Source organism: Panthera onca, chromosome C1 (genome assembly GCF_046562875.1).
Source record: "Panthera onca isolate mPanOnc1 chromosome C1, mPanOnc1 haplotype 2, whole genome shotgun sequence".
NCBI classification, from domain to species: domain Eukaryota; kingdom Metazoa; phylum Chordata; class Mammalia; order Carnivora; family Felidae; genus Panthera; species Panthera onca.
In genome coordinates, this window is record NC_138346.1 from 7,877,847 (window position 1) to 7,898,263 (window position 20,417).

The following is a 20,417-nucleotide window of genomic DNA, read 5'->3' on the forward strand; positions in this document are numbered from 1 at the left end:
TCCTTGTTTTCTTCACAGAAAGCTGCATGCTGAATGAAGTATGACGGCTGTCTGGAGGAAAAGCAGTTATGTAACTGAGCTGTAAGCTAAACTGATGGCTTTTTTTACGAAACGCCATTTTTGCTTGAAGGAACAAATAATACTCAAACTATGGTTATTTGGGGCTTCAAGAAAAACAACGGATATTATTTATTGCCTATGATAAAATTTGAGCTTTCACAAAACTGAGAATTTTGGAAACCTTGCATCCGACACATGGTACATGTTTCCTAATACTTAAAGACTTGTCTAATATCGGCAGTGATATTAACCAATGTGATTTTTTGATATCATAAAAGGAAATATGTTCACCATGTAGAAGATCAGCATAAGGAGCCAATATTTTCTAAATGATCTAAACTTTCTAAATGCATGATAAAAAAAAATCACTGCCTAGGTAAAAGGTCCATTTAGAGTATAAGACTGGGGCGCCTCAGTGGCTAAGTCGGTTAAGTGTCCAACTTTGGCTCAGATCATGATCTCCTGGTTTGTGGGTTTGAGTCCCGCGTCGAGCTCTCTGCTATCACGGTGGAGCCTGCTTTGGATCCTCTGTCTCTGTCTCTCTGCCCCTCCCCGCCCTCTCAAAAATAAAATAAAACATTAAAAAAAATAAAATATAAGACAGATTTTAATGTAATCTAGTAAAAAAAGTTGAAGTGATATTATTGTATCTATTGTATCAGTCAACTAGGGCTGCCATAACAACATACCCCAGTCTGGGCGTTGTTGATAATTGCTTTCTCACAGTTCTAGAGTTTGGGAAGGACAAGATCAAGGTGCCAGCCTATTTGGTTCATGGTGAGAGAGGCTCTCTTCCTGGCTTGAGGATGACCACCTTCTCACTGTGTCCTCACATGGCAGGGAGAAAGCGAGCTCTCTGGTCTCTTCTCACAAACACGTTAATTCTATCAGATCAGGCCTCCACCCTTATGAACTCATGTAACCTAAATTATCTCCCTACAGGCTCTACCTCCAGACACACACTAGGGCACTGGAGCGTCAACATATGGGTTTTAGTGGTACAGAATTTAGTCCCTAGCAGATACAGTTTCAGATTCTAGAATGGAACTAATTTTTAAGAAACTGTCAAATTCTGGCATAATGCAGAGTCGAATTTCCATAATTACCTGAAAAAACTATTAAAATACCCCTTTTGGGGCACCTGAGTGGCTCAGTCAGTTAAGCGTCCAACTCTTGACTTCAGTTCAGGTCATGATCTCGAGGTTTGTAAGATCGAGGCTCTGAGCTGGGTGTGGAACCCGCTTAGGATTCTCTCTCCCTCTCGCTCTGCCCCTTTGCTGGGTGTGTTCTCTCTCTCAAAAATAATATACATAAATAAATAAACACACCTTTATTTTCCAACTACATATCTGTTTGAAGCTGGATTTTCTTCACTTACATAATTCAACCAAAATAACTTACCCTAACAGATTGAATATAGAAGCATATATGAGAAGCTGGTTTAATGTCTTCCTTAATACAGTTGTGAAAAAGATTTAGGAACATATAAAACTCTCCTAATTTTTAGAAAACATAGTTTTCATGAAATGTTATTTATGGCTTATTATTATTACTTTAATTTAAATATTTAAAATTTCTAGCAGTTCTAATTTTTAATAGGTAATCCACATGAACGTACAATTTTGAGGTCATCGAAGAGTTTTTTAGTGTAACAAGTCCTCAGACCCAAAAATTCTATAAGTGCTGGTCTAAATTATCTCTCAAAAAATTCAGATATATAGATGTTTTAACTATTTCATTTTCTTGAAGACATCTCTCTTAGAGCCTTCTGGCCTGCTACAGTCTGTCTGGCTGTCTTCTATACCCTTGTAGAGTTGCTGCCCTAGGGACGTTCTTCACCATCACCTACAGAAAATTATGACCTGTAGGTCAAATCCAGCCTGTCATCTGTTTTTAAGTAGTGTTTTACTGGAATATAGCCACGCTCTTTCACTTACATATTGTCTACTTTTGTGCTACAATGGCACAAAGGTAGAGTTGAGTGGTTGGGACAGAGACCAAGTGGCCTAAAAACTGAAAAGAAAAAAAAAAAGTACTATCCTGTCCTTGACAGAAAAAGTTCCCCAACCTGTGATCTAGGTGATTCTTTCACTGCTTTCCTGGGTTGGTTTATTTGCTCCCTGAATCCTACATCTTCCTCCTTCCTGATTTACTCTTTCATTCTGGTGAAGCACATCTTCTGGTAGCTTCCTGAGAAAGGATATATGAAAGGTACATTTTTTTGAGGCCTTGCATATCTGAAAATGTCCTTTCCTTTCCTTTTTTAAAATTTTTAATGCTTACTTATTTTTGAAAGAGAGACAGAGAGAGAAAATGCGCACTTGAGCCTGAGCGGGGGAGGGGCAGTGAGAGGGAGGGAGAGGATCTGAATGAAGCGGGCTCTACGCTGGCAGCAGAGAGTTCGATGTGGGGCTCGAACTCATGAAAGGTGAGATCATGACCTAGGTCAAGGTTGGACTCTCAACTGACTAAGCCATCCAAGTGCCCTGAAAATGTCCTTTCCGATTCACACATTTTATTGATAGCTTAGCTGGGTACAGAATTTTAGCATTAAAATCATAGTCTTTCAGGATTAGAAAGTGTTGTTTCATTGCCATCTAGCTTCTAGGGTTATAACAGAATAGTCTTAAGTTATTCTGAGTTCTGAACGACTGTATGTGACTTTTTTTTTTCCTTCTTAGAAGCCAAGAGGATCTTTCCTTTGTCCCTGGTGTTCTGAGATTTTATGATGATATGGTCTGGAGATGATGTGTATCCACCATGGTGCTGGGCACTGGGTTCTTTCAATCTGGAAAGTCAAATCCTGCAGGAAAGGGGCATTTTGTTGAGTTATTTTCTTGATCATTTCTTCTCCCTTTTTTGATTGTTCTCAATTTCTGGAATATTCATTGAAAAAATACTGGATATCCTGGACTAGTCCTCTAATTTTCTTATTTGTTCTATCTCTTTCTGGGACAACTCCTCAACTCTATCTGCCAACCAGAATTTTGAGTCGCCTTTATTTCTTCTATCATGTTTTAAATTTCCATGAGCTCTTCCTCCCTGCTCCTGTTTCTTGTTTTAAAGTATCTAGATCTTATAATTTCTTTAAAAAATTCTCTAGAGATATAAATGATCATTTCTTTTCCCTGTACAGTCTGTTTTGTCCTAGTTGCTTTTTTCTGTTTGTTTGCTTTGGTTTTTCTATTTCATGGTAGTGGCTTTAGTTTTAGTTGTCTCTCTCTCTCTTTTAAGTAAGCTGTATGCCCAGAGTGAAGCTTGAACACATGACCCCAAGATATAGAGTCGCACGCTCCACTGACTCAGCCAGCCAGGTGCCCCTTGGATGTCTCTTCATATGTGGAAGTGAAATCCTGAAATGCTGATTTTTAGTGAAATCCTAAAGAGCTCTGCTCGCGTTGAAGGAACTTGCTGCCTCTAAGATTCCCTACAGGGAGAGGAGCTGGGCTGTTGGTTGGGGAGTGCCTGAGGAGATGATCCTTAACTCTTCACACTCTGATTCTTCAAGAAAAGTTTCTCATCTCCGGACTCAAGAGTATAAGCCTTGGTGACCAGAATTCTGCGTTTAGCTGGACAAGAAAGCTGGGATGTTTAACATTTAGGAGGCTAGCACTCAATCAACCTCTCCCAAGCGACCATTACCATTAAGTGTGTTTGGCGTCCCCCAGTTCAGACATCCTTAACTTCATCCTGTCCAGAGAATAAACTTCTGTTCTTCTTCCAAGTTACGGGAGGGGCAATCTTTCTAAATGAACTTTCAACCAATACGGTTAGTTTCCTCTTCACCCACCTCTCTTCCACTTTGTGCAGTTACCTGGTGCCATCAATTTCTGAATTTCTTTAGGGTTTGGCTATGCAAAATTGAGTTGTTTCTTGGCCTTCTCGATTGTTGGCTCAGGATTCAGCTTTCTCAGGACTGCTAAGTCAGTGACCACTCATCCATCTGCTTCCCAGTTCCAAAATTTTGTTGCTGTTGTCTCCTCTCCCATTCTCTTTGTCCTTGTGGGTTTATGTCTTTAAAAAAAATCTCTTCGTTGTTGTTTTAGTGAGGTTTTGGGAGGGAATGAAAGTCAATGTGGGTATTTGATTCTCCATCTTTATTTGGAGCCTCTTTGTAATTAAATATCTTCTTTTTACTTCCATTGAATATTATAGCATAAACATTTCCTATGCTCTTACACGGTCTCTGTAACAGCTCTAGTAACTGCATAACATCCCACTGAATCGGTGCTGTATGTTACTGAATCATTACCTTATTTTTGGATGTTTAGGGTTGCTTCTGTTTGTGGGGAGAAGACTAGTTTTTCCTAGAGTTATCTTCCATTTAGCTGTCTTATTTATCCCCCACCTTTAGGGAGTGCCTGCTGACATTCTTCTCCTTTCTGTGCTTGGTCCGTAGTCTCATCATTGGGCCCTGATTATGGCATTGCTCTGTGCCAATTTAATTCATCTTCCAACTACCAGGTCACCTGCACAAAGATGTGGCACTAATCTTTCCAAAATGTCACCTTTCTCATGACCCTTCAGAGGAACCCTAACAACCCAGAATTCATTTGCGACTGTCATTTGAGGGTCCCCACAGGTTGACTCCGTGCCACCTTCCCAAACTCACAACCCTTTCCCCCCAGTGTCCTCCTTCAAACAGGGCCCGTTCTCCTAACTGTAGCTCCTTCTGCCCCTTCTGCCCCTTCTGCCACTGCCGGTCCACATTCAGCTTTACATCTCAGCTCCTGCACTAAGCCTCCCCAGTGACTTTGTTTACACAATTCCTTCTTCCGTTTGATAAAAGATAAGAAAGACACCTATTTCTAATTGCTCACGGTCAGTCTGGCCTTCTAAATGGACTGACAGCTCTTCAGAGGCAGGGGGCTCTCCTCTGTTCTCTATGGCGACTGCCCGCACAGTGCCCTTCTACCACCGTGGGACTCCAGCTTGGCACCAGGCACAAAGTGGGCGATTAACAGGGACTCACTGAATGAACTGCTCACGCGTGTAAGCTGTTACCTTGCCCTCTGGGGTGAGTGTCCAGATCACAGAGAAGGTCAGCTTGTCTGTCATGGGATGGAGGCTGCACAGCTCCTCACACAGCAGCCTGGGAAGCATGGGGACAACCTGCAAGCAAAGAATAGGCCCATGAGCACATTGCTCTCTCATCTGCAGGAGTTGACCAGACTTGCGAGCCACCCAGAGGACAGAGTTCTTGTTGTTTTTTAACTTTTAATGTTTATTTATATTTGAGAGAGAGAGAGAAAGAGAGAGAGGGAGGGAAGGGCAGACAGAGAGGGAGACACAGAATGGGAAGCAGGTTCCAGGCTCTGAACTGTCAGCACAGAGCCCAACGCGGGGCTCGAATCCACCAACCGTGAGATCATGACCTGAACTGAAGTCGGTCGCTCAACCTGACTGAGCCACCCAGGTGCCCCTAGAGGACAGAGTTTTGATGAAGAGCTTGAGCTTCCAGAGCAAACTGAAGATGGAGGCAGCACTGTCCCCTGAACGCCACAGAAGGACCATGCCACCTGGCACATTTGCGAAGAGCCTCCAGAGAAATGGGAATGTGAACTGGAAAGGTGAGAAGAATTGGTAACGGGGAAAAATGATATTACAGCAATGAAAAATAATTACATTTTACTATATGCTAAAACTGAAACTCTAGAGTCAAGAATGAGTTGGACTTTTTGGATATAATCTTCCAGTTGAACTCTATACTTAAGAACCCAAGGTCTTACACTTAAGTCTTTAATTCAAGTTGTTTTTTTTTTAAGTTTATTTATTTATTTTTGAGAGAGGGAGAGAGGGAGAGACAGAGAATGAATGAATATGAGCATGCACACACGAGCAGGGGAGGGGCAGGGAGAGGGCGAGACAGGGAATCCCAAGCAGACTTCACGCTGTCGGCGCAGAGTCTGATGTGGGGCTCAAATTCACGAACCGTGAGATCATGACCCGAGTTGAAACCGGGAGTTGGATGCTTAACTGAGAGCCACCAGGCGCTCCTAATTCAAGTGAGTTTTTGTGTGCAGTGTAAGATGGGTGTCCAGTGTCATTCTTTGCATGTGGCTGTCAGTTTTCTCAGCACCATGTATTGAAGAGACGGTCTTTTCCCCCTTGTATGTTCTTGGCACCTTTGTCAAAGACTAGTTGGCCACATGTACATGGGTTTATTTCCAAGCTGTCTATTCTGTTCTATTGATCCATGTGTCTGTTTTTATACTAGTACCCTACCGTTTTGATTATTGTAGCTTCGTAACGTAGTTTGAAATGAGAAGTGTGATCCCTGCGGTTTTGTTTTCTGCCTCAAGATATCTTTAGCTACTCATAGTCCTTTGTGGTCCTATATTAATTTTAGGATAGATTTTCTATTTTTGTGAAAAATGCTATTGGAATTTTGATAGAGATTACACTGAATCTGTAGATAACTTTGGGGAGTATGAGCATTTTAACAATATTAATTCTTCCAATCCAAGAACACAGGATGCCTGTCTTTACACTTATTTGTGCCTTTATCAATTTCTTTCATTGACGTCTTACAGTTTTCAGTGTACACAACTTTTACCTCCTGGTTAAATGTATTCCTAAGTATTTTATTGTTTTTCATGCTGTTGTAAGTGGGACTGGTAAATTATCTCACATCTGTTAGGATGACTATTACCAAAAAGACAAGAAATAACAAAGTGTGGTGAGAATGTGGAGAGAAGAGAACACTCATACATTATTGAGGGGGGATCTAAATTGGTAGAGCCATAACGGAAGACAGTATAGAGGTCCCTCGAAACATTAAAAACAGAGTTACCAGTTGATCCAGTAACCCCACTTCTTGGTATATACCCCAAGGAAATGGAATCAGTCCTTTGAAGAGATATCTGTGTTCTCATGCTCACGGCAGCATTATTCACAACCGTAAGACATGGCAACAACCCAAGTGTCTGTTGACAGATGAAGGGATAAAGACAATGTGTACATGCACATAAACTATGGCATATTATTATCCATAAAAAAAGAAGGAACTCCTGCCAGTTGTGACAGCATGAATGAGCCTGGGAGGGCACTATACTCAGTGAAATAAGCCAGACAGGATCTCAAATACCGTATGGTATCACTTACATGGCAGTGGCTGGGGGGCTGGGGGGCGAAAAATGGGGAGATATAGATCAAATGGCACGTACTTTCGGTTACGCGATGAGTAAGTTCTGAGGATCTGAAGGTACAGCATGGTGACTACAGTTAATGGCAGGATGCGGTACACTTGAAATTTGCTGACAGTACACCTGAAGCATTCTCACCACTCGCACACAAGACCTAACCGTGAGAGGCAGTGCGTGTATTCCTTAACTTCATCTTGGCAATCGTTTCACACTTTCAGAATACACAGTTGTGTTTATCAATGATTTGCCAATAAATCTGGGAACAATAAAAGAACCCAAGGGCTGAGTGTAAACTCATGACGGGGTTTCACCAAAATAAAATTGCAGAATCGATGCTTTCGTGATTGAAAGCAGTATCGCAGCTGACCAGACCACACGTCGGAACATCAGCAGGGATACTCCAACAAAGGATCACAGGTTTCCTAGGAGAACGCTCGGATCAACTGATCACTCATTTTGCAGTTCTTTAAGCCCAAATGATTTCTTCCCTTTATTGATCTTTCTAGTCCATAATAAACTGATCCAGTGGTATACCTTCTTCAATTAAAAAAAAAAAAAATTCTCTCCAACTTACTTTAAAATGATGACTTCACAGCTGTCCCAGAATGCTACTTGTTTTCTCTAAAGTTCCAAAGATGCACACAGTATCTCTACCTGGATCTCGCTCTCTCCTCCCTTTAATCTATTCCTTCTTCCACACCTTTCTTGATTACCATCCACTCCCCTCCCAAACTAAACCAGCCACAGTAGCAGCCCTTTTTCAACACTCCCCGTGGTTTCTTACTCTGTGAAGTGACTGTACCTGGACCCTGTTTCAATACAGTAAATAACCTTTGGTATGGAAATGTAAATTCTAGAACTCATGGCCCACACCAGTAACAAATAATTAATAATTGTATGGCATTACTTGGCATTATTCTGAAGGATGCGCTATTTTTTTTAAACACCTGTGTAAAATCTAATGACCACCCGAAAACTTTTGGTAACAGCTTTTTGTAAGACAATCATTTTTGATGTTTTTTTTCTTGCCGTTGCTTTTATACCATCTGTTCAGATGACACTACATTTTCTTTAACTTATTTAATGAGTGTTAAAATATGATCTACATATTTAACATTGTCTTTCAGGTATCCGGTGTTTTACAAGATAATACATCTTTACCTGCATACACATAAGGTGCAAAATGGAGAAAGTCTCAAGACCACACTGTCTTGGGAGGAGATTGTAAAGATTTCCCATCATTTCAGGTTTTGGATTCTGCTATGGATGGAACTGTCCCCCCACCCCCGCAAATTCCTATGGGGAAGCCCTAGCCCTCAATGTCCCCGCACTGGAGGTAGGGTCTTGAGGAGGTAATTAAGGTTAAATGAAGTCACAGGGTGGGGCTCTGATCCAATAGAGAGAGGTAACTCTCCTCTCCCTGCCCTGCAGAGACACAGAAAAAAGGCCCTGTGAGGACACAGCCATCTACAAGCCAGGAAGAGTCCTCACTATGAACCGAACTGGCTGGGCCCCTCATCTAGGACTTCTACTCCCCAGAACTGTGAAAACATAAATGTCTGTTGTTTAAGCCACCTAGTCTATAGTATGTTTTATGACAGCCCAAGCTAAGATAGACTAAATCAAATTTGTTGGGTGTGAATTCTGGGATTCTTCTCTGCCCTGCATTATCTGATAATTATACCAATTGTATTTTGGTAGTAGGCTGCTCTCCAGGCATGCTCGTAGCCCAGGGCTTAATACCTCTTTACATATAGTAGTGTTTCTTTCAAGTGTTCAAGGCACTATCTTATTTTGAATCACAAAGCTGAGCACATGCAAACATAATGCAATTCCTGACTTTGTGTTTGTCAAAAGAAAAGTCATTGCAATTAAATACAATGTGGTATCCTGGAGTGAACCCAAAAGAAGACATTGGTGGAAAAGCTGGTAAAATCCAAATAAAGTATGGAGTTTAGTTAATAGTAATTTCCCAGTATCAGCTTGTTAGTTATGACAAATGTCCTAGGGTAATATAAGATGTCAACACTGGGGGAACTGGGAAGTGGGACCTCTTTGTACTGTCTTCGCAACTTTTCTGTTAAGGCTAAAATGAGTCTAAAATAAAAGCTTATTAAGAAAAAGCCACTGCTTTCTTGAGTTGATCTCATAAGTCTTACACATTTAAGTACGAAAGAAATTTAAGCTAATGAAATACAACCTGATCTGTTCTTATATATTAGAGTTTAAGGTTATGTTTTATTTGCAGAAAAGGCCTTTATCTCTCTCTCTCTCTCTCACACACACACACACACACACACACACACACACACACACACACACACACGTCTAAAGATCAGTAAACAGTAAAGTCCATACTCATCAGGAGCACAGTGCAGGAAAAAGAGTAAAGAATTTGAGGCCCCACAGACTTGAAGTCTAATCCTGGGCCCACCACCTCCTGTACACCCTGGGCAAACTAGTGGAATTCTGAGCCTTGGCTTTCTTACTGGCAAAACAATACTTAAGATGCTCAATACAAGTCCGCTCACCGGCCATCCCGCGGCCCACCAGGTCCTTCGGTCACCCGGCGAGGCCTTCCCCTTCAGCAGGGCCACTCACCGCACACCCTTCACCTGCCAGGCCTGCTCACCGTTCTAGGTCTTGCCAAGATTGTTCTCTCTGGGACATCTTTCTGGATGTTTTACATCTGGCCAACTTTTGCACATCCTCGAAGATTCGGCTCATCATCATCCCTCAAAGGCATATTCAGATTCCCCCAGGGGAGGATGTATGGTGTTTCGTATACTTCCCGTCCCCCCTCCCTGCAGCTCTTTCGAAAAGGATCTGAGGCCGTCCTAAACAGCCACTTATTCCACTCTCCCAGCTCTCTCGTGACACTTCTGTAGCTCTTAACACATCCTAGTTACTTCTTTCCATGCCTCTCCTTCCCACCGCACCCTGGAATCTTCAGGAATGAGCACCAGCTCTTGTGCCCGTCTATCTCGTACCTGACACACAGCGGGCACCTTGTCTGCAAATGACTGACTTCTGCCCAGGGAATGAATCACTTATTCTTTCCGTGTTTACTGTTTATTGCATCACATTAAACATTTTATGAAATCCATGGTGGACTTCTATTTAAACAACCGGACACAAGAATTTCATAGACAGCATTTTAAGTAGAAGACAAACTGTTTTGACTGTTCTCTCCTAGACACGACTGGCACACTCAGTGGCCGCCCAGGTTATAAACACTGCTTCGTATCTTTTTTTCTTATACAGAGGACAACATTTTAATATTCAAATGCCAAAGAACCTAAGTGCTCATGAAGAAGCTAAACTTGAAAACGTTTTCAGGTAGTGTAATTATCTTTAGTTTTTAAAGGGCATTCCTTTTAATAAACTTTCACCAGATCTTGGGGCAGAATTCAGACGGTATTCAGAGAGAAGTCTTTATGCCCATGTAGTTTTGCAAATAGATGGTTATTTCTCTTTCAAAGAAGAGAAGGGATGAAGGGATGAAGAAGATATTACAATCACATCCGTGGTTTGGCACGTCGTGGCCTCTCATAAATCAGGGGGCACTGGCCCCGATTTCTGCCGGGGGCACTGGCAATGCGCTCCATGACCCCGTGACACACGTGTCAGGTGCACACAGCACAGCAGGGATCCCCGTGGGAGGAGGGCCAGAGACACAGGCAGCCGCTCTCAATAAGCTGCTTCCTCGAATACAACTCCTGCTGTTTCAGGGGAGCCCCACCTGGACCAGAGTCTGTGGTCTATGCATGCTCATCGGCTCTGTGACATCTGGACACAGCGCCTGGACAACCTCCCAGGCAGGGGTGGTGAGTGCAGGACACATCGAACAGGAGGAAAAGAGAAGAAAGGTCCCTCCGGGGGGCGAGAAACTGCTGGCTGTCAAAGCATCGTGCAACCGCTTATGCATCAGGGGGATGCTGTTGCTATGACTATGTTTCCTATCTCTGTTAAGAGCAGCAACACCCTGCTACCAGTTAAACACACAAGCAAACAACAACAAAACCACACACACACACACACACACACACACACACCCCTCCCACAGAACACCATTGGGTGTTATCTTGTGATTTCTCCACTCTCCTCCGCCTGCTACCACCAATCAGTTCCCAGAATCTGTAGGTTTTACATCTAAATCTCTCTCAAATGAGTCTTCTCTCCTCTCTGTCTTCCACTGTTCAAGTGTGGCCACGTTCATCTCTCTTGGGTTATATTTGAATAGTCTTCTAAACCGGCAGCAGAGTTCTGGAGTGGAAATTACTCTGGGTAAGGTTTCCTTATTATTCTCCATACTTCTGCATCTCCTTACTCTACTCTACCCAATGATAATCTGCAAACCCATTTACAGTAGGACACATGGCCTTTACCTTTCCAATAGCTGATGAATTGAATTTGACAGTTTGATTTTTCGCTTGTCCTGCTAATGAGGGAGGGTCCAAACACCTGCAATGGGGTGGAGACGTGTCCAGTAAAGCCTGAACCCTCTGTCTCTGTGTTCAGTGGCCAAGGGTCAACGGTGGCCAAAAGCTCTCAATGAGAAGCTGGCAGAGGGCCTCTATCTCCGAGGAGAAATCAGAGACATCATGGGGAAGCCAGCTTCCCATGTACCCAGTCCCACCGCTTGCTGTGTGATATGGATTCTTGGATGGGGAGGGGAAGCAGCTAGGGGCTCCTTGCTCAGGATGTCCATTTTAGCACCAGGCCGAAGACACCTATTGCTCTAGTTCTCCTGGAGTCCAGCTGGACACCAGCATGTTGGTAAACTCTCCTAAAATTCAATGAGCAAAACTCCCCGCCTACTTTGGGGTGGTTATTCAAAGCCTCAAGGGGCCACAGCTGAGGGAAAGGGCACTGGTACTGATAACAATTTTCCTCCCTCTGGCCTCACTATTCTTCAACCACATGGTTGCCAAGGTGACTTTCTACCTGAAACAAAGGAGACCATGTCCCTTCCCTACTTGCCCTCAAGATGAAGTCCACACTCCTCAGCTTGCCACTCCAGGCCTCTCTTTGTAACTTCAGCTTTTGGCTCCTGCAATTTCTACTCCAGAAATTCCAAACTGCTTTGTTCCTTGTGGAGCCACTGCCTGGAATGCCCTCTCTACCCACGTGTCTACCTCGAAATTTTTGACTTAAAATTTGAAACGCTGCTCAAAACTCAATTTTGTCGTGAGGCGTCTTGGCTCTTTTGGAAGCTCCTCTCCTACCACCAGCCCCGGGCAGGTACGACTTCTCTGTCCTCCCTAGTGCTCCCCACCTCCCAGACGACTTCCATAACTGCAGGGGGCCCGGTGTACTGTAAGTGCTCGTTACGTGCCCACCTCCTCTGACTTCCCCAGGGCAGGACCAGCATTTCCCTCATCTGTACACACCTGCCACCTGGCACACAGCCGGGCCTCAACAAATACGAACTGGGTGAAGATCGACAGCCCTTCAGGCATTGGAGAAGGAAAGGGACTTAAAGGGTTCTAAGTCTCCGTAAGCATGCTTCGGGCCAGCATTAAAGTTGAATCAGGGCAGAGTTTAAAAGCCGTCATGGAAAAAAAGGGACATGGTGACAGGACACTGACTTTCTAAGCATTCTGGCCTAGGGCTTGGGAGACTTGAGAGAAACTGATCATTTGGGTAAATACGCCATTGCCCAAGGCAGCTGGGTGGGGGTACCATCCAGACTATAAAATCTTATATTAGCCTCAGAGAGCAGAAACATCTGCTAAAGCCACAGCAGGCAGGCTGGCCAAGTTCAGCAACGGGTTAGCCAGGACAGCCCTGTGACCAACGGAAAGGGCCACAGAGGGGAAGAATCAATCATCCATGCAAAGAGGAACAGGAGGGACTAGCAGCAGCAGGGGGGCTACTGAAGCTCAAGGGAGCCAGATGTCAGCGACCCAGCCGGGAAGGGGCAAGCGGGGGTGGGGGTGGGGTCTCCTGCCCCTTCCAGCCCGGGTCTCCGCTGGCTCCCAAACTCCCTCACACCCTCGAGAGCCCATTGGCTGCTGGAGCCTGGGAACTTAGGGAGTTTTTCTCCTCTTCTCTGAGGACTTCAAGGTTTTAGCAGGAAGGTACAGCTGGCCCCCCACTCACACACTGCAACAACCTAAAGGGAATTGATATCTGCCAGCCAACATCTCTGTTGAAAGAGTTTCCTTTTTCATATCAACACTTCCACGAACTCCGAATCTGATCAACTCTGCTGCACAGTTTGACATTAACAAAACATCAACACTCTGACAACCTGCTGGGGTCAGAGAGGAACATCTTAAAACTCTTTGGACTCCACGTTAAGACAGGCTTCCAGTCCCAATCTTTGATCTCTATTATAAAGCAGCACCAATAAAATAGCGTAGAGATTTATGGGCAAGCTTTCATTTGAGCTGTTTCACACCTAAAATAACACGACTGCTCCGGCCAACGGGCAGACAATTCAGGTTTAGGTTTCAACTGTTTAGGGTTTCTTTTACTTTTAAAACTTAATTCACTTATTTTTAAAAATCACCTTACATTTTACAATTTCATTGTAATTCCCGCTCAGGGAAGACAGCCAGGAGACATTTACTGGGTAGATGTCACGTCCTTCTGAGGAGGACAGGCCTAAAGTTAGATGGTTGGTCCCCTAATGGGCAGATACCTGATTTTTGTCAAAAAGAAAGAGTGCGTCTTTTCATGGGACTTAAATGGACAGTATTCCAATTGATCTGTTCTCCTGAGTATGCCCTATTGGTAATAAGAGTAACCAAATACTTAACACTGTGAATAAAATCCCAACAAAAAGGATTTCATTTTAAAGACAGTAAAATGGTATTTGGACCCAATATCTGTTTTACTGTATATTCCTAATCTATGGAATAATTCCCCAAATCAAGCTTGACCTATAATTCTGATGTCAGTTACTTATAAGCCAGTAGCCCTGAATGAAAAGAAATCAGTGCCACATTCCCTATAGATGGGAAATCGCCCGCCCCCCTCCCCCAATGTACACCCTCCTTCCCCCATCTGATGAAGTTGGGAGAAATTCTGCCAAATGAGAAAGCAGAGAATCTGGAGGAAGAGGAAAGCAGCTCATCCAGCTTTTAAGAAGACCTTTATAGGCAAAGTAAAGTGAAAACAGTAGAAAAGTTCCTGGACACAGTCCTTCAAGAAACAAAAATGAGTAGGAAGAAAGGTCAGAGTCGTGGTTCAAAGGAATCAGAATGCACAGCTGCTGTCCAAGGTTGTGGGCAGGCGCCGCTCCCTCCGGCCAAGCTGGGGGCTGCTCAGGGGCACACCGGCCCTTCCTCCACTCAGCTCCCCGCTTTGAGAGCTCAACAGCAGAGCCCCAACACTGCAGTCCCAAAGACAAATTCTAGAACTGTGACAATCACAAAACCAAAGTAAAGAGAATAGGAAAGGAAATGTGCTTAGTTATTTAACCCAATTTTATTTTTCCATTTTTGGTTTTGGAAACATAATTCCTGGTTATAAAAGGAGAATGCAACAGCTAGATAAGAGAAAGCCACCTGCTTGGACAAAGAACTTCTAATTGTGGCTAGAATTCCTAAATATGTGAATCTGAAGAACAGAGTTAAACTGGTCTACGTGGAGAGAACAATCCACGTCATTCACTTTATGTGGTCTTCAAAGTCTAAGCGATTGCTACTTCTGTTTCTCTTCCCATCATAACATTATAGTTTTGTAGATACAAGGGGTTCTGGAGTCTTATCTCCCTTTCCCTAAGAGGCCTTGGGCCGGATTTGGCCAACTGCACTTTTAGGTGGGAGGTATGGATGGGATGTCTCCAACCTGAGGTTACATTAAGCGTAAACAATGTACAAATATCAGAGCTGTGTTCTCAGGAGAGCCAAGCTGTGAGCGAGGGACCTGGCTTTTGATGTTGTTCCTTTGTTTGAGTAGGCCGGATACCTACACTAGAAGGAGCCAGAGTGGAGAGAAAGTCATCCCCACAAAAGCTTCAAAATGAAAACACTTTTATTTAGGTATGATACACACACACATACGCACAAGTCAGAAAACGTAAGTGTGCATTTTCACGAACTGAAAGCTCACGTAATCAGCACCCAGGTCAGGAATCATTAGCTGTCCCCCCGCTACTCAGGCCCTCTTTTCTCAAGCGTAACCACTATTCTGACTTGTGTTCACTCTGCCCGTCTTTGAACTTTATACACATGGACTCACATGCTGCATACTCTTGTGCCTGGTTTCGTTCACCAGGCTTCTCTGTGGTTGTCAATCTAGAGTCCTACCGTGCGACTATACCAAAATTTACTTGTTCGCTCTAGAGTTGATGGGTACTGAATAGTTCCTGGGTTTTTGTTTGTTTGTTTTTTGGTGGTATCACACTATTTTAATTTACGTTTCCCTAATAACACATGATGAGGAGCAGCATCTTCTCATATGCTTATTTGTCATCCGTATATCTTCTTCAATGAAAGGCTTTTCCATCTCTGAGACTCCAGATTATCTTGTCAAGGGCAGGTCAGGGGATGAAACTTTCTCAAAAGGCATTTTCATTCCTTTCTCCTGCTCTAGTGTGACAATGCCGTAGACATTACCGAAATGAACGCATGTGGCTGGGTTAAAAAAAAAAAAAAAAAAACTTCATAAAAACTGTGGCTCATATGGGCTGAGTGTGCACAGCCCTACTCTGGAACAAGAGTTTGAAGGCAGTTCCTTTTCCTCATTTCTTTCCGAACACGGGCACCTGTCTGAGTCACTTGGGAGGCAGGGCTGCTCTGAAACTTCAGATGCGCCCCCGTGTCCTGCCCTGGTATCTCTTCAGTTTGGTTCTTTTTGAATATAGAATGAAACCCTGCAACCACAGAGGGGAAGCACTTTTCCAAAGAAAACCTTTTCTTAAGACCTCAGTGGATGTGAGAAAAGATATTCAGACAAGATTGCTGTTCCTCATTTTTTTTTTTTTTTTTTTTTTAAGAAAAGAGAAGCAAACAAAGGATGCAGACTAAATAGAACGTTTTTTTAATCCAACAAACTGGAGACCGGTGCTTACCTTCTGAACCAAGTAGACACTCGTGGCTCTCTCAGCAGCTACTTTATCCAGAGGGGATCCCTCAGGAACAAAGTAACTGACGTCAGCAATGTGAACCCCCACTTCGAAGTTGCCTGTAAATGCAGAAGAAGGCTGATCAGTGTGGTACGGAAGGCGACAGCCATCCCTCCCAGGAATCCTTCCCAAGAATGCATGGCATTCTCTGAGGCTACGAGACTTGAGGTGCAGGCCTCCGTTTCCAGTCCTGCTGGGCAATCTGCTGCCCCCTGTGATTTGCATGGTTACTTTCCTCACTGTATAGTGAGATGGTGAGATTTTTATCCCCAGGAAGCAACATTAACCATCTTCACGAGATGCTTCCCATTTCTAAAGGCCTCTTGTCTTTGTAAACATCAGCAGACTTGCAAAAGAAGGCTCATTTTGGACGGTGAACAAACCCTTTCAGGCGACTGGAAGTGAGAGAATCCCCGAACCCTGGAGATTCTGCCTCTGACTTCTCTGCTCTTCCTGTTCATTCTGACCACAGCCTTTATGTGGAGATCTACACCTGGCCTTCCTGCCTCGATACTGCCTCTTCTCACCTAGCCCTGCATACCGCTGCCTAGAATCTTCTCGGCCATGGGCCTGGTGATGCCACTCCTTAGCCTGTAAGCCATGTCTTCACTTAGTCTCACCCCGACCTGCCACGCCAGGCCTTCCAGCTTCCCCCTCCACATCTCTATTATGCGGCTGTCCTGGGAAACCTCTTACCATTCCCAGAACATACCCTACCTCATCCCACTGAGATGTCTGCTTGGCTCATGTTTTTTCTTATGTTTGGGATCATCTCAACAGGATCTGCCTATCAAAACCCTTCTTACCTTCTAAGGATCAACTGAAAGAGAATCCCAGAACAAGAAGAGATTCTCTGCCCTCTGTTTCTTCTACCTGCACTGTCAAAGCACCTGATCCATAGATGAAGATGATGACCACCGTCTTTCCTTCAGGGCACTCATCTCTGCCAGATACCACAGCGCATCTTTATTGGCTTACATATTTACTGCCTTCCTCTCCCTATGGCGTAAGCTCCAGCAAGGCAGAACCTTCTGTGTAAAGTTCACTGGTGTAGGTGCAATACCTAGAAGGATGCCTGACAAACCATAGGCATTCAGTAAACACTTGTTGAGTGAATGAATCAAGAATTGACTTATTTGCCTGTTGTCTTTTCCCTTCTGGTGAAAGACCTACTTTCTTCCCCTTTCAGAATAGCCCTTTCCCTTCCTGGTAGAGCTGGTTTTCAGCAGGCCCTGCCTTCCCTAACAATTCTGCCAGAGAGATGGTCGGATGGCGTAGGCTGGTGGGATTACAGCTAAAGTGGGGTTGAGGGAATGGTTAGGTTGTAAATTTAAGGTTTACTCTTGAACATCCCGTAAAGCATCTCTCACATGTAGCTTATGTGATTACACACACACACACACACACACACACACACACACACGCATATGAAAACGGGCAGCATGGAGAGAATACAAAAGAAGCGTACACATGTAAAGTAAGCGTGTAGTATGACGAGCGCATCGTGGGCAGACAGAGGCACACTGATGATATCAACACAAAGATGAATTTGCATTAAGTAATGAGAGAGAGAGGGAGGGAGGGCGAGATTGGGGGAGGGGCAAAGGGAGAGAGAGACTCTTAAACAGGCTACACGTTCAGCGCGGGGCCCGACGTGGGGCTCCGTCTCACGAACCATGAGAACCTTACCTGAGCTGAAATCAAGAGTTTGGACGCTCAACTGACTGAGCCACCCAGGAGCCCCTAATTTGATTAAATTTAAATATATGCATGATATCATTCTACTATATCCTATTCTTGTTCATAGTAACTTCAGGAGAAAGGATCTCTCTCTGGGACCCCCGACACCAAGGAACGTTGTAAGTCTGGAGCTGCCAAGGAAACATCTTTGCCACACAATCATGCCAATATAGAAAATAATAGGTCTAGGAAAAAAAAAGGGAGAATCATTATGACCTCATTTGAACTCCAGGATCCAGCTGAACTTGAAACTAGCCTACTTATGGACTTGGCAGTTCATGAATCAATCAGTTCCCTTTCAGTTATGACTCACAGGAAGAGTCCTGACTGATACCCAAGTTGACTCAGAAGAGCTTCCGAACACATCACTACCTGCTCCTCTGGTTGCCTACACAATCAGTCCGAAAGTATCACACATTTTATCTGCACATTCTGGAGCTATTTATTATCCTCTTATTCCTTCCTCGCTGGAGGAGACCATTCTTCCCATAGTTTTTTAAAATGGGAAATCGTTCAAGCATGGGGTGGTTGAAATAAGGGGTTCAGGGGAAGAACAGAATTTAAGGTTCCCCATTCCTCATCTGCCTCGCACTCAGGGACCACCCTCCTACAGGGCGTTTGTTGGGTCTTTCCGCCCATGCCTGTAGCATTAATACATGAGGGAAAACCTAAGTCCGTCTAAGAGATCCCGGCTGCTGTGGGATAATATAATAGACCTACTTCCCACAGAGGAGAGGGCTGTCTGGAAAGAGAAACCAGTGTGGCTCAGAGTTCAGCGGCCTCACTCTGAGAGCCACGCAGCTGTGCTGTTGGGTCACTGGGAGCAGGGACACCTGCCCTGTGATGATCGAGGAACTCAACCCTAAGAGAATGTGGCCAAGAGTCTCAGACAGCTCAGTTTCCAATTTTGATATTACAAGTATCTAAAACCAACACTTGGGGAAGGTAAAATAAAGTGTCTTCTTTTGAAGTCAGAATTATAATATATTGGCCTAACAGGTAAATATTGACTAAAGGAAAAGAGAGGATTATTACATCATGATATAAGCCATAATTTTAAATTCGGTCTGTGTGTTGTTACTACCCATGAACTTTCTGTCCTTAGTCAAAATTGACAAACTGACAAAGAGTTCATTACAGGAGATAAAACATGAAGGAGGCCAATCAAAACATATTTCAGAGGCTTAAATTTCACTCAGAATTCCCAGCAGAGCTTCTAAGACCAGCAAAGAGAAGCTCTCTTATTTTCTCCTTTGGACCTTTTTTGTGGAAACCCTAAGTAAATATTTTATTACATATATTTACATAATGTGAACTTGCAGAACTTTTGAGGTAGTGGCACTGCAGTTTTTATTCCATGAAAGAGAAAATATAAATCCAGAACATTCTGGATTATATGCTGCCAAACCATTTAGGATCAATTTGATGTTTTTTTAAGGAATACTGTCTTCCATAAAAAAGTATTCATCTTTTTAATAAAATTTTTTAATTGTTTTTTTAATGTTTATTTCTTTTTGAGAGAGAGAGAGAAAGAGACAGAGAGACAGAGAGCGAGCGGGGGAGGAACAGAGAGAGAGGGAGACACAGAATCCGAAGCAGGCTCCAGGCTCCGAGCTGTCAGCACAGAGCCCGACGCGGGGCTCGAACTCACGAACCGTGATATCATGACCTGAGTCAAAGTTGGACGCTCAACTGACTGAGCCACCCAGGCGCCCTCCATATAAAAGTATTCTTTAAAATATGTTTTACATCAAAAGTTTTCATCTAGTGGGGCTAAGGGAAGCCCTGATGGTTTTCAAGAGCTGGGGAAGCAGGTGGAGGCAAAGTCCCCAAGGCCGGCCATGCTGGACTGGCTTTGCTCAGTGGTGCCTCAAGATTAACACGAATACATTTGGAATGAAGCAGAGAGGACATCCCAAGTGCTTCATCCAATTAAAACATAAATAGAACCTTGTCTTAAAAGGTTAAGACAAGGGCTTAAAAACCACCTTGTCTAAGCCAGCCTCCCAGCCAGTCCAGTCACTTTCCAACAGCATCCCTGCTCAGTGGCCCCTGACATGTCCTCAAGGGTTGGGGGAGCTCACGTCTTGAAGCCACTGGCTCTGTCTCTGAGGAGTTCTTGTCATGGGAAAGTGCTTCCTCGCAAGGATCCACGATACACAGAAATGAAGCCTCTGGTTTACTCTGGCTCCGGGCATCCACGAGAGGTGATTCCTCTGTTTAAGGTGCTCATGGTCTCCTGGGGTTGGCAGATACGACAATGTGGTGACAGTGTATCACCAGCACTATGACAGAGGAAGGTTACACACCCTTCCATATGGGGGCGAGTGGAGCTGAAGTCAGCCGTTAGTTCAGCGAGAACATGTGCAAGTGCTCCGAAGTCAGTAACGGCT

At 44.0% G+C, this 20,417-nt stretch overlaps 1 protein-coding gene across 6 annotated transcripts in view; it reads right to left on the bottom strand.

Moving 5' to 3' along the window:
- The window catches only part of DIS3L2 (DIS3 like 3'-5' exoribonuclease 2), a 348,754-nt gene that overhangs the window by 92,801 nt on the left and 235,536 nt on the right, over positions 1-20,417 (bottom strand). For all 6 annotated transcript variants that reach the window (XM_060624145.2, XM_060624139.2, XM_060624140.2 and 3 more), the window contains 2 exons: positions 16,231-16,343; positions 5,065-5,172 (listed from right to left, as the gene is read on the bottom strand). In XM_060624145.2, the coding sequence (XP_060480128.2) occupies positions 5,065-5,172; positions 16,231-16,343 (221 nt within the window). The remainder of the gene's footprint in view (positions 1-5,064; positions 5,173-16,230; positions 16,344-20,417) is intronic.